General features: G+C 45.1%; 1 protein-coding gene across 1 annotated transcript in view; it reads left to right on the top strand.

Moving 5' to 3' along the window:
- The first annotated feature begins 364 nt into the window (after positions 1–364).
- B4GALT5 (beta-1,4-galactosyltransferase 5) overlaps positions 365–13,661 on the top strand; it is a 76,262-nt gene continuing 62,965 nt past the window's right edge. The window contains exon 1 of the mRNA XM_047744676.1: positions 365–701. Coding sequence (XP_047600632.1) covers positions 587–701 — 115 coding nt within the window. The 5' untranslated portion in view covers positions 365–586. The remainder of the gene's footprint in view (positions 702–13,661) is intronic.

Genomic DNA, 13,661 nt, shown 5'->3' with positions numbered 1-13,661 from the left:
GAGTGAGTGAGTGAAGGTGTATGCACAGCCCCTATGCCTACAATCTCCGCTCCACTGTCGCAGCAGGCGACCAGCCGCGTCCGACATTGCAGACGGCCCCTTGGCTCTGGGGCTGGGGGCGCCCACGAGCGGAGCCGACCGGCATTTGAGCGACGCTCCCCGAAAGCCTGGGCGGTGGCTGCGCCAGAAGAGGGGCTGTCGCCATTTAGCGACGTTCCCTGAGGGCCGCCGCTCCGCCGCGGGAGCCGGACCGGGGGGTCGGGCCGGCAGCGCGCGCGCGCCGGTCTTTTGCGACGGTGCCCGGCGGCGCTGGTCCCGCCCCCGCCCCGCCTCCCGCGCCGTCCGCCCCGCCCCGTCTCTGCTGCCGCGTTCGCTCCGGGCCGCTCAGGCCCCCCGCCCGCTTCATGTGGCCCGGCCCGCGGCGGCCGGCGGCAGGGAGCGGTGAGGCGGCGGCTGGGAGCGGCGGCCGAAGAGGCCCGGGAGGTGGTGGCCGAGGCCCAGGCAGCGGCGGCGGCCCAGGAGGCGGCGGACGGGGAGCGGCGGGAGCAGGCCCGGCCCGGCTCGCCAGCGGCTGCCCGGCTGCAGCATGCGCGTCCGCCGGGGGCTGCTGCGGCTGCCGCGCCGCTCGCTGCTCGCCGCGCTCTTCTTCTTCTCGCTCTCGTCCTCGCTGCTCTACTTCGTCTATGTGGCGCCCGGCATAGGTAGGAAGGGGGCCTGGAGTCCTGGGTGGGGGCTGCCACTCCGGCCTCGGGGGGGATCCCGGGAACCCCCCCGCCCCACCCTGACGGAACTCCGGCCCGAGCCTGGCCCTCAGAATACTGCGGGGACCCCGGCCCGGCCCTCGGGAGACCCCACGCCCGACCCTCGGGGGACGCCGGGACATTCCCGCTCTCTGCACCACGACCGGCCCTGGAACCCACAGCCGCCCCCCGCTAGCTTCCCACGCACCCCCGGTCCTCCTAACCCCATTCCCTGGCGAACCCGACGGTACCTCCACCCCCGCCCCCCGGGCCGGGACGCCCCCTTTCCCGCCCTTGCCTCTCTCGAGCCCCCCTTCCCGCTGCTAGGCTCGAGAACTCCCGTTCCTCCTCCCCCGGGGTCTCCCGACGCCCCGGTTCCCGGCATTCCGCGGACCCCTGAACCTCCTCGGCCCGCCTGCTAATCCTCGCCGAGCCCAGGGGCTCGGGTCTCGAGGTGCCCCACCTCCCCGGTTCCCATCCATCCTTCCCCTCTCTCCTCCCGGTTGAGTTCACCGTTTCCTGCTCCTCCTCCCTATCCTTTCTTCCCTCCACTTTCCTGTTACATCCACCTCCAGGTCCTCCTCCCCAGCATACACATTCCTCTCTTCTTGGCGGCCCCTTTCCTCACTGGTGACACCCCCCCCCCACCTTATGGAGGTCCACCCCCATTCAATCTAACCCTTGAGCGACCCAGGCCGTCTCCCCTGCTCTGTCTCCTCCACCCTCCCCCAAGGGCACACCCTTGTTGTTACCTCCGCCCCTGTACCTCTTTTCCTTCCCCAAATTCTCTGCGCCCCTATCCCCCCCCACCCGTTCCAGTCCTCGGTCACAGTTTCCTCCTTGAACAAGACTTGGGGAAGGGTTTGTCTGGATGTTTCCACGCTTTTGTTGCTGCCCTCCCCTAGTCTCAAGGTAGAAGGTGGCCCTTTAGTATCCTACGGCTCCTGCTCTGGGACCGAGAGGAGATGTAAATTGGCCCTAGAGGAGAATTTGTGATAAGAGCCTTGGGGAAATGGTGCCAGGTGGGAGGGAGGAGCATGGAGAAAAAATGGAATGGGAACTCATTCTTCTCGAAGGCATGTCCTTTAAAGGCAAGGCAGTCTCTGGGGAAACTGAACACTGCCCACAGATTTTGTAAGACCACCGAGCAGACATTTAGGACATGAAGAAAGAGATTGGAAGGAAATACAGCATGAGGGTTAAGGTCAGAGGACACTGAGGTCAGACTTGGATTCAAATCCCTGTCCTTTATGACCTTGGGCAAGTTAACAGGCCTCAGCTTTTCTCCTCTGTAAAATGGGAGTATTAATCTTAACCTCATAGGGTTTTAAGGAAGTAAATAAATTCCCTTTTAAAGCACTCACAGTGCATAGGGAGTGTTCGTGTGTGTGTGTGTGTGTGTTTTAAAGCAGTTATATGTAACTTTTCAGAAAGACGGGAGTAGATGGAAGGTTTAAAGAAGGTATTTGTCTGACATGGTGTCACCACTGGCTCTAGAGAAAACTTCAGTTCAGGGTGAGGAAAGACCAGAAGATGCTGTTGGAGCTGGGGCAAGGAGAGTGAACTCTGCTCTAAAAAGTCTGGGTCATTTGGATGTTAGGAAAGGGTTGATGGTTTAACTATAGGGGAATGCCCTTTAGGATTGTATTAATGCCCAGTGCCATTCTCTGTTGACCTGTCAACACTGAACTAGCTGAATAGAGAAATTTCCAGATAGAGCAGGAGATTCTCTCCTGATTTTTTTTTTTTTTTTTAGAGCATATATTCACCTAATGGTGAATATTGGTGATCTGTACTGTTAACTAGATCTGGGAAGGTAGAAAAGGCAACATCAGATTGTCCTAACAGTTCATGAAGTATCTAAGGAAAAAGCATCCCTCTGGGATAGTACAGTGTGTGGTCTGACGGATCAGATGAGGAGATAGGAATTTTGGCAGAACCAGAACAGGTGCATAATTAGTGGAACTAATTGAGAAAAGAGGTCATTAACATATTGGATCTCAGACTCAATAACAGTGGGTGTGAAATGATAGATTTGGACCTCGATGCAGTCATTCTTGGAGCCATAACCACTTCCAGCGATGGGGGTTATTTCTGTTGTTTGTACATAAATCAGCCATATCTACATGCAGAATAATCCCACTGGGATTGTGGTCACTCTTTAGATTAGAGAGGTTAGAAGCCAGATTCTCCAGCAGAAACGGAACTTACCAATTTACTTAAAATTCCTCAAGGATAGATTTTTAGGTCAGTGGAACCCCAGTGTAAAGTAATGGGCACCTACTGTGCTTAGATTCTTGTATCACTGATAAGTGAAAAAGTTGCAAAGTACTTAAATTTTCACTAGTTTCTACTTAAATGGAAGTCTTCCAAAGGGCAGATCTACTTAAGATTCAGATTTTGTTAGTGGGAAAGGCGAGCCATAAAAAAGATGTGGAATGGCTTTAGGGCTCCTGCAAGCACAGTTACATTCAGTGGTTTGGTGGTTTGTTTTTTTTTGTTTTTTTTTTTTTAAATCTTGGCTTTCTTGCTAATAGGCTTAATTTTTCAAATGACCAGCTTTGGACAGTGGGGTGGCAAATCTTTCCAAAGGTTAAGGCAATCTAGAGAAATACAAGATTTTATGTGCCTTGGGTTGCGAAGACCTTAATTTGAGACAATTATTAAAATAAGCTTAGAAAATATTAGGTTGAACCATATGAAATTTCCATTTTTGCAGGTCAAAAATGGTTTGTATAGTGGCAGCGTGATAGTAGTTCAACCTAATTCATTTCCAGAGAATGACAGTTCTGACTTCTGGCATAATGGAAAGTGTTAGACTTACATTTCCTTCTGGGGTTAATTTTTTCCAGTCCTGCATCTGATTTACTTTATATACCTTTTGACCGTGTTTTTTGCTCAAGGGTCTAAAGAGTCTAAAGGGTCTAAAGAGAAATAGTCCAAAGAGCGTGTTACAGTTGTATTCAGAAATAGGTAGACTTGAATTGAATTTGAGATAAGAGAAAAATCATGTCAGTTATAAATGTGGTGTTTTTTTTTTTAAAGATTTTATTTATTTATTTGACAGAGATCACAAGTAGGCAGAGAGGCAGGCAGAGAGAGGAGGAAGCAGGCTCCCTGCTGAGCAGAGACCCCCCCCCCCCATGTGGGACTCGATCCCAGGACCCTGGGATCATGACCTGAGCCGAAGGCAGAGGCTTTAACCCACTGAGCCACCCAGGCGCCCAGTTATAAATGTTTTAAAGTTGTTCATATATGATACAATCCAGTCCCAACGTCAGCCTACCCATTAACTTAGTATTTTTCGGATCTAATGCCAGCTTTTAATATTGGTGACCTATAGTCTGAGAGCAAAGGGAAATTTTCCTGGATTTGAGGGTCACCTGAAATGGGGCTAATGGTGCCATTTGACTTAGGAAATTGGATGTGAGGAGTGTTAACTAAATCTGACTGTAGTGTGTTTGTAACAGAGTGCTCTCAATTAACTTTAATATCCCTATCCAAATCCAGTTAGGGATTTCAAAGTACGGCTTCACTGGACATTACATTTTTGTTATGAATTCAGAAGTAGTGTCTTACATCAGTAGTTTGAAAGTAGGAACGAAAAGGATGGGACAGACATGTGGTGGGGGGTGCCTGGGTGGCTCCGTCAGTTAAGCACCTGACTCTCGATCTCAGTTCAGGAATTGATCTCAGGGTGGTGAATGCAAGCCCCGGATTGGGCTCCGTGCCCACTTTAAAGAAGAAAAAGAAAAAGAAGGAAAGAGAGAGATGGAGATGGTGGATAAGAGGAAGCCGAGGTGGTGATGAAGATGCGTTCACGCTTCCTCTCTTGCTCTCTCCCAGCCACAGCCTGATTGATTCTCATTTCCTGAGTCACTGTTTCACCTGTTCTGGTGAAATACCCTATGCATTTCAGACTTCTGAAGGAAACTTTGAACATACTTATATGATGCTTTAACTTAAAAAAAAAAGAGAAAAAGAGATCTACAGCTCAGAGTATAACCATATTCCCATCTGACCAGGTCTTTTAGTAGATAAGTGAACTATTTATAGATATACATATGAAGTGCTGATTGGAAAACATCTAATAAGTTTATGGTGCCCTCAGCTGGGAAGGCTGTAGAGAGGTTATTGACCTTCGCGAGTTGGTAAAACAGTTAACCAGTTTCGGGAGAGGTGCCTATTCCTGGTTAGAGGTACTAGTCTATTGATGAAATTTCATTAATTGAAGTTCTGCTACTTAAACTGATTTTCCTTTGCCCTTTGATTATTGAGGAAAGGAAATAGGGAATGATTTTTCCCTTTTGGTCTGCTTAGTTCCAAGAGAAGTTTGATTTATGGCTGGCTTTTGTAGGGCAGGAACCAGTAATTCTAATTCTACCTGATTTGGCCAAATGACCTTGAGCAGGTCACTTGATTCTCCGATCTTACACTTGGGAAAAGCCCAAAACTGTTCGAAAAACTAGAAGTGCATCTTAGCCAAACTTTTTTTTGAAAGACTTGAGATGGCGGGAGAGAGCATGTGAGTGCACGAGGTGTGGGGGAGGGGATGGAGGGAGAGGAGGAAGCCGGCTGAGCAGGGAGCCTGACATGGGGCTCAGTCCCAGAGCAGATGTTTAACTGACTGAGCCACCTAGGCACCCCTTAACCAAACTTTTATTTTTACTTATTTATTTATTTATTTTTTAAAAAAGATTTTATTTATTTATTTGAGAGAGAGAGCGCATGAGAGGAGAGAGGTCAGCGAGAGAAGCAGACTCCCCGCAGAGCAGGGAACCCTATGTAGGACTCGGATCCCGGAACTCCAGGATCATGACCTGAGTGGGAGACAGTCGCTCAACCAACTGAGCCACACAGGCGCCCCTTAACCAAACTTTTAATGAGATGTTTTTATATACAGAAAGTTGATAATTCATTCACATTCTGTATAAATATTAGACCTAAGATTTTAGATAAGATACACGTTTTATGCGGTGCCTGGGTGGCTCAGTGCTTTAAGCCACTGTCTTGGGTTTAAGTCATGATCTCAGGGTCCTGGGATCGAGCCCCCGCATTGGGCTCTCTGCTCAGCCGGTGGGAGCCTGCTTCCCCCTCTCTCTCTGCCTGCCTCTCTGCCTACTTGTGATCTCTCTCTCTCTCTCTGTCAAATAAATAAAATCTTAAAAAAAAAAGATACATGTTTTATGTAATCAAATGCAACCTTTTCTTTTTTTTTAAGATTTTATTTATTTACTTGAGAAAGAGACCGCTAGCAAGCGGGAGGAGAGGGAGAAGCAGGCTCCCCACTGAGCAGGGAGCCCCATGCAGGGCTCAGTCCCAGAACCCTGGGACCATGACCCTGACTGAAGGAACCAGCTGAGCTACCTGGGTGCCCTCGAATGCAACTTTCTCTAATAACCACAGGAAAATTTCAGATTCCCCACAGTTTAGTATGAGAACGGCCTTTTTTCTTTTTTCTTCTCACATGAAAATGTCCTCTAAATGCTAGTGCACATAGTTCTTGAGCTTTTGTGGAAGGATATACATGTGGTGGAATGTGTTATTGTAAAAAAGTAAAAAACCTCGTCCTGTTAAAGAACCCCACCTCCCACATGCCCATGAGCACTCACTCTCTCAAATATTTTCTGAGTTGTGTCATTCTAGAAGGAACCCATATTTAGGGAGCAGGTTGAAGTTTTAATACCTAACAGCACACTTTTGACCAGTACTTTGGTGATGTTTTACGGCTTCCTTGCAGAATTTTGCTACATTGGAAACAAGGTCTGGGTTTGGAGTCGAAATTTCTTTAACAGTGAAAGTATGCTAATCTTGGACAGTCTTTAGAAGCAGTATCAGTTACAGTTCCAGTCTGTCAGTGGTGTAGCCAGTAGATGATTCTGCTCTAATTCTGACATTTCTCCCCGCCCCCAACAGCTTGGCAGGCCAGTGGGAGCAGCATATATTAAATTACCAGGAAGAAGGGTCTCTGTGTTGCTATGATTCTTTAGAACTCTTCAGGAGAGAAGAAATTCCAAAGCTGTAAAAGCCAGAATGCTCTTGACTTGCCCAGTTTTGCAGCTTTTTTGATCATGGAAGATCTGTCGGACACATCTAACCATGTAAAGCAAGCAGAACTTGCAGAAGCAAGAAATAAGGGATGTGATGCTGCTGAGACCTGTCAAAGAAATAGAGAAAACTGGGGGTTAACACTGGCCAAGATAAAGGATAATCAGAAGCAAACAGATTGGGTGTGGCTTGGAAGAGGTTAATGGAGAGGTTTGGAGAGGAGAGGCAGGCCAGCATACGACTAGCATAAGGCCCTTATTCTTTAGGTTTCTAATAACACTAGCTGAGTAAGTGTGTGCCTGCCTTTGCACAATAGGCTCATTTTTGTAGAAAATTGTGAGAAAATGAATGTGAGATCTATGGGTCAATAATTAGTATTTGAATGTCTGCCTATTATGTTACCAGCTACGGGAGGGAAATGCATGAAAAAATTCTAGACTTCTGACTGCTTCTTTCGTTTTATAGATGACCACATAAGCCCACGTGGAGTCATTAACTCACCCAAAATTGAGAATGATAAGATATCCCTGAGGCATACAAAAAAATATGGTTGAAAAGACAAAATTAATCACAAGAAACAACTAGGGAAAAACAGGAGATAGTTTGTAGTTAGTTGCTAGATTATATGACACTCATTCTTAATGAGATGGGAGTTCAGGCAGGCATTCATTCCTTTATTCAACCCGTCGTTCTTTTGAGTGTCTCCTCTTGTCTGATACGCTTTTGTGTATGGAGCAGTCTAGAAATGAATAAAGCAGAATGTTTCTGCAACCATGGTGGCTTTTACATCAGCGAGAGGGTTTTGCCCTTATAGTGCTTTTATTCTAATGGGAGGTGCAGCCAGTGCAGAGGACAGTTTCGGATAGTGGTGGGAGTGACTGAGTGTGTTTTAGATTGAGTGGTTAGGGAAAGCCTTGTTGAAGAGGTGATACTTACCTTGACTGTCGCTAACACGTCTTGGGGTGGTGGGCAAGGTAGGGGTGGGGGGTACCCGCACATGTAAAAGATGGACAAGGATGAGTTTGAGTGAAGGTTGACTGGATTTTTTCAATGACGGAAAGAGTGGTAAAAGATGAATTTGGAAAGGTGGGAGGGCTCAGGTCATGTAGGACTCTGGAGCCATGGGAAAGACTTGTAGGAGAGGGGTGAACATTAGCTTTGAAATCAGCCATACCTAGGTTTAAATCAACCCACTAAATGGGCAGATTTAAAAAAAAAAAAATTTTACTTCTTTTTAAGTAGGCTCTACACCCAGAGTGGGGCTAGAACTCACCACGCTGAGATTAAGAATCACCTGCTCTACTGCCTACCGCCAGGTCCCTCAGGCAAATTATTTTCAGTTTTCTTACCTACCGGGTAGAAGATACTATCTTCCACAAGGGCTGTTGTGAGAAATGAGTATACATGTAAAGGGGTTTACGCAGAGCTTGAAGCCCCACATTACAGTGATTATTTGTAAATGGGAGAAATCCTCTCTGGCCTCATGCTAGTGCGACACAGAGCTGGAAGGACCCGGGCTCCAGTCCGGCTTTACCAATAACTAGATGGGAAGTGTTACCTCAGTTTTTTCTCCTCTGTAAACGGAGGACATGGGTGACAGTACAGATTCTAGGGTCCCTTTCAGATCTGAGGTTACATGAGTCTAAGTAAGTGTGGGTTGAACCTTCAAGTAGAAGGTGTGACAACTTAGGTCAAGTTAAAGCACCCCATTTTTTAAAATGCAGGTTCCCCCTCACTTGGTTTCCCATCTTTGATGAAGTGCTGAGCCGTGGCTTCTGTGGCACTGCTGGAGTGATGAGGTGTTTGCGTGAGTCTGCACACGGCCCGGTTTCACCCTTTAGGGTGATGGAAAAGTTTACACCCTGCAGTCTCTTGTTTTCGGACACTTGCCCTAAAAAGAATTTTTGCACTGAAGCCAATATGTTTGAAATCACTATGACAAAAATTTGCATTGTCTTGGTCAAGGGAAAAACTAAAAAGAATTTTATGGCAATATCTTCAGGATGTTAAGACCATTTCCCCCCCTTTTTTCTTTCCTTTCCTCTCCTTTCCTTTCTTCTTTTTTTTTTTCCTTGTCCTTGGGGAAATCCTTTTAAGTTTTAATCTGCTAAATCTGTCCTTTCCCTAGTTTCACACTTTTGCTTTTAAGCATGAGAGCGAGCCCTGGACTCATTAGCTCCTGGCCCATCCTCCCTCTCCTAGGTAATTGATGTTAAATGAAAATGAATATTACATTTTGACCCAGTAAATTCTTTTTTATATTGTGGCTTCATACAAAGAACACTCATGCCTCCTGCTGATCCCCTTAATGCAGCGTTTTCCCAGGCACAGGAGTCCCACCGAATCTTTTAGAGTCCTGTTCCCCCCTCCTTTCGTTAGTTTGGGTAAGCAGTTACTAGACTCAGGTGTTGTTCCTCCTCCTTCCCAGGTTACAGATACCAGGTATTCTGCAGCGACTAGAAGGGAAGCTGGTCATTGTTTCTGAGTTGCCTTAGTTACTGTCATCAATTATGAACAGTTCTCAGAGGTGATTCCTGGCCTAATTATGGTGATGAAAATGCTGTGGGGTGTCAGGTACAGGCAGGCGTGGATTGTAGGGAAGCTCAGTGTTGTGTTTTAAAACTTAAATTAATCTAGGCTGTGCTAGTGAGCATGACTGTTTATTATTTTTATTAAAGAGCTGTAAAACACATAGATATAAAGAGGGAACTGTGTTCTTCACCCTCCACATGGTCCTAAAAGTATAATTAATAGACATTTAAACCTTTAGCTCAGTTCTCATTGTTGAACAACTGTGCGCTCGGAAAGATGGGAAAATAGGAATTTTTTTTTTTTTCCTCGTAAAACTGCTCATTATCCCATTTTGAGGAGTTCTCCTTCTAGGCACCGTGTCTAAATTGTACTCAGGCTTGTGATGTTTATATTTTCTTTTCTCTCTTTCTAATATTTTATGTATTTATCTGAGAGTGAAAGCATGTGCGGGAGGAAGGGCAGAAGGGGAGGGAGAGTGAGAATCCAAAGCTGAGTCCCCGCAGAGCATCAGGCCTTATGCAGGGGCTTGATCCCACCACCCCGAGATCATGACCTGAGCCTAAACCAACCAGCCCAACTGCAACTAAGCCCAACCAGCTGAGCCACCCAGACACCACTATGTTTTCTGATTGGTAGACCATTGTCCTCCGAAGCCAGAAAATAGTATTTTCCTAATTGCTGAGATGTGGTCACATTTGTGTATTTAAAAAAAAAAAAAAATCCTTTATTCCAGTTTAGAAAATGACAAATTGGCAACTTAAGGAAGTTAAACCATGTGGACCAAAGATGGTAGTAGACTGGCGTTAGGATTTTTCATGTACTTTAAATAAAAGCATTTAATCTTTTAACTTAAGAGACACTCACTTTATCCGTATCCTCATAACCTATAGAGAGAGTAGTGATAGGAAAGTTTTCTGGGTTGTGATTGTGATTGTGATTGTGATTTTTCTTGTGCCAGGATAGTGCCTAGCACATTGTACGCACTTAAAATATTTAATGAAATGAATGAGGATAACTGTTGTCTGGTCAGCCAGCCTCTTCATTGTTGGGATTGTATTTACTCTGGGGGAAGGATCACTGCTTCTGTTAATCCTGATTTTTTTTTTTTAAGATTTTATTTATTTATTTGACAGACAGAGATTACAAGTAGGCAGAGAGGCAGGCAGAGAGAGAGAGAGAGGAGGAAGCAGGCTCCCCGTTGAGCAGAGAGCCCGATGCGGGCCTCGATCCCAGGACCCTGGGACCATGACCTGAGCTGAAGGCGGAGGCTTTAACCCACTGAGCCACCCAGGCGCCCATGTTAATCCTGATTTTGAAGTGACTCTGATTTCGTTTTGCCCCATGCTACTTTGGACTTGTTTTCCTTGCTGTTTCTTTGGGGTGAATACATACAATATGATGTTTGTTATGTATTTTGGTAATTTAAATGTGTAATTCTGTGGCTTTAATTATATTCACAGTGTTATGCAACCATCGCTGATGTTCCCCCAAATTTCATCACCCCAAGCAGAAACTCTGTTCCCACTAAGCAATAATTCCTCATTCCCCTTTCCTCAGCTCCTGTTACCATCTGATCTAATTTCTGTCAATGTGAATTTGCCTTTTTCTAGGTGCTTCACATAAGTGGAATCATCATACAGTCCTTTTGTATCTAGCTTATTTCACTTTGCATCATGTTTTCAAGTCTCATCCATGTGAAAGCATGTATCAGAACTTTGTTCTTTTTATGGCTGTGTAATACTCCCGTGTATGTGTCTGCCACCACACTTTGTTTATTCATCTGTTGATGAGCACGTGAATGGTTTCCACCTTTTGGGTATGTGAGTAAGTTCTGCTCTGAACTTTGGTGTTCAGATGTCTATTTGAGTCCCTGTGTTTAATTCTTTCGGGTATATATTTAGGATTGCAATTGCTAGGTAACGTAATTCTAGTTAATTTTTTGAGGAACTGCCCAACTTTTCTACAGGGACTGCACACCATTTTACATTCCCACCAGCAGAGGATGAGGGTTCCAGTTTCCCACATCCTGGGCACACTTGTTATTTTCCTTTTTTTTTTTTTTTTTTTTTTTTTTTGGTTTTGTGTCTTTGTTTTGTTTTTGTTTTTGTTTTTTTTTAAAGATTTTTTATTTATTTATCAGAGAGAGAGAGAGAGGGAGAGAGAGCGAGCACAGGCAGACAGAATGGCAGGCAGAGGGAGAAGCAGGCTCCCTGCAGAGCAAGGAGCCCGGATGTGGGACTCAATCCCAGGACACCGGGATCATGACCTGAGCTGAAGGCAGCTGCTTAACCAACTGAGCCACCCAGGCATCCCTTGTTTTTGTTTTTAAGGCATAGGCATCTTAGTAGGTGTGAAGTGATTGCTCATTGTGGTTTTGCTTTGCATTTTCTTAATGACGGATGATCAGCATCTTTTCATGTGTTTATTGGCCATTTGTGTATCTTATTTGGAGAAATGTCTGTTCTGGTCTTTTGACCATTTTTTAAATTGGATTGTCTGTTGTTGAATTGTGAGAAGCTCTCTATATTTTCTGAATATTAAACCGTTACCACATGTATGGTTTGCAGATAACTCCTCCCATTCTGTGGGTTGTCTCTTCAGTCTTTCGACAGTGTCCTTTGATGTGCAAAAATTTTTAATTTTAATGAGGTTCAATTTCTCTCTCTTTTTCTTTTGTTTGTACTTTTAAAAATGTACTAGTCTCTAAGTGTCACTTAACTTTGCTCCCTACAGCTTGCCTATTACTTCTTCTGCCTGTGAAGGTCTTACAGGCACTTGTAAATGATTTAAGTTACCAAAAGGCATTTCCTGCACAAACTACTACTGATCTGATTTATTGAGGAAGCAGGCGTCAAGGGTTTGGGGTTTATCTTGCTCTTAACCTCTTTAAGTTTGATGCTGGTTGCTTGATTTCTCTTTGTCTTTAAAATGGTCACTCTTCGGGGCGCCTGGGGTGGCTCAGTCAGTTAAGTTGGGTTTCAGCTCAGGTCATGATCTCAGGGCTGTGAGGGCTCTCTCTCAGGGCTCTCTCTGCCTGCCTCTCTGCCTACTTGTGATCTCTGACTGCTAGATAAATAAATAAAATCTTAAAAAAATAAAAAAAAATAAACATACCCTGTAGAAGAGAAATTTGGAAAATATTATAGATTGGTGAACATAGTTAGTGAAACACTGGACTCATCATACAGAAATGAAAGGGGCTGCTGACTTTTAAGATAGGGAAAAGTAAGTTTTTCTTGGCTTTTTTTAAAAACCCAAATCTCCATTAACCAGCCAGCACCTTTGTATTTTGTTATTTAGGAATGATGACATGGAGGTATGACTTTCTATTTGGTATCAAGCATGGGGTTTTGTTTGCTTGTTTTCTGTCTTCTGATTCGGTGAAAATCAGTTAATTCCTTATTCACCAGAATAAGGATGGGCATTCTGTTTCGCCATGCCTCCCAGTCATCGGCACAGGCACAGGGTGGCAGGTGGAGGTGAGGAACGGGTTGCCGGGACAGGCCCTGCATGACTGGGAGGTGTGTGATGCAAACCACAGGATTCCCCCCCCCCCCGCCCCCAACCCTGTTTCCTTCATAAACATTATCAGAAAATAAACAGAGTGCTAAAGAATGAGGAGTATGGAAGAATCTAATTTGTAAAACCTGCTGAACTCCTATAACTCAAGGTAAAATACAGCAATTTTATATTTTTGTCCTGGGTACCAGCTGAATTGCAAATGTATTTACCTAAATGTGAATGATAATGGTAGCAATTAAAGACAGGTGGGTACTCAGAAAGGTTTATGCTGTGAGGCCTCTAATGAAAGAAAAAATATATAAACTTGGCTTTTCATTTGCCTGATTTGGCTATTAGAGCTAACTTCATTAGCTTAATCTTTATGATGTACTACATCGCTACAGTGTGCTGGGGTTGGGGGTTCAGTGAGGAATGAAGCAGACACCATAGCTGTGTTACATTTTAAGTATTCAGCTAGGGAGTACAGCTTCCCCATAGTAAGAAATACTCAGTTTTTTGTTTTTTAAGAAATACTCAGTTTTGAGTGGTTTTCTACTCCTAGATGGGTGTGTTTAATTGAAGGTCGGTTCAGTCCAGTTCAACTACTGTTCAGTTGGTGTTAACATTCCTTAATTGCTAGACATACTAGTCAGTATGATTTAACTATAGGTATTTAAGACAGCAAAAAAGCTTTTAAGAAATTCTTTTTTCTGGGGCGCCTGGGTGGCTCAGTGGGTTAAAGCCTCTGCCTTTGGCTCCGGTCACGATCCCAGGGTCCTGGGATCGAGCCCCACATCGGGCTCTCTGCTCAGCAGGGAGCCTGCTTCCTCCTCTCTCTCT

Source organism: Lutra lutra, chromosome 9 (assembly GCF_902655055.1).
Source record: "Lutra lutra chromosome 9, mLutLut1.2, whole genome shotgun sequence".
Taxonomy (NCBI): domain Eukaryota; kingdom Metazoa; phylum Chordata; class Mammalia; order Carnivora; family Mustelidae; genus Lutra; species Lutra lutra.
This window is presented reverse-complemented; position numbering and strand designations above follow the sequence as displayed.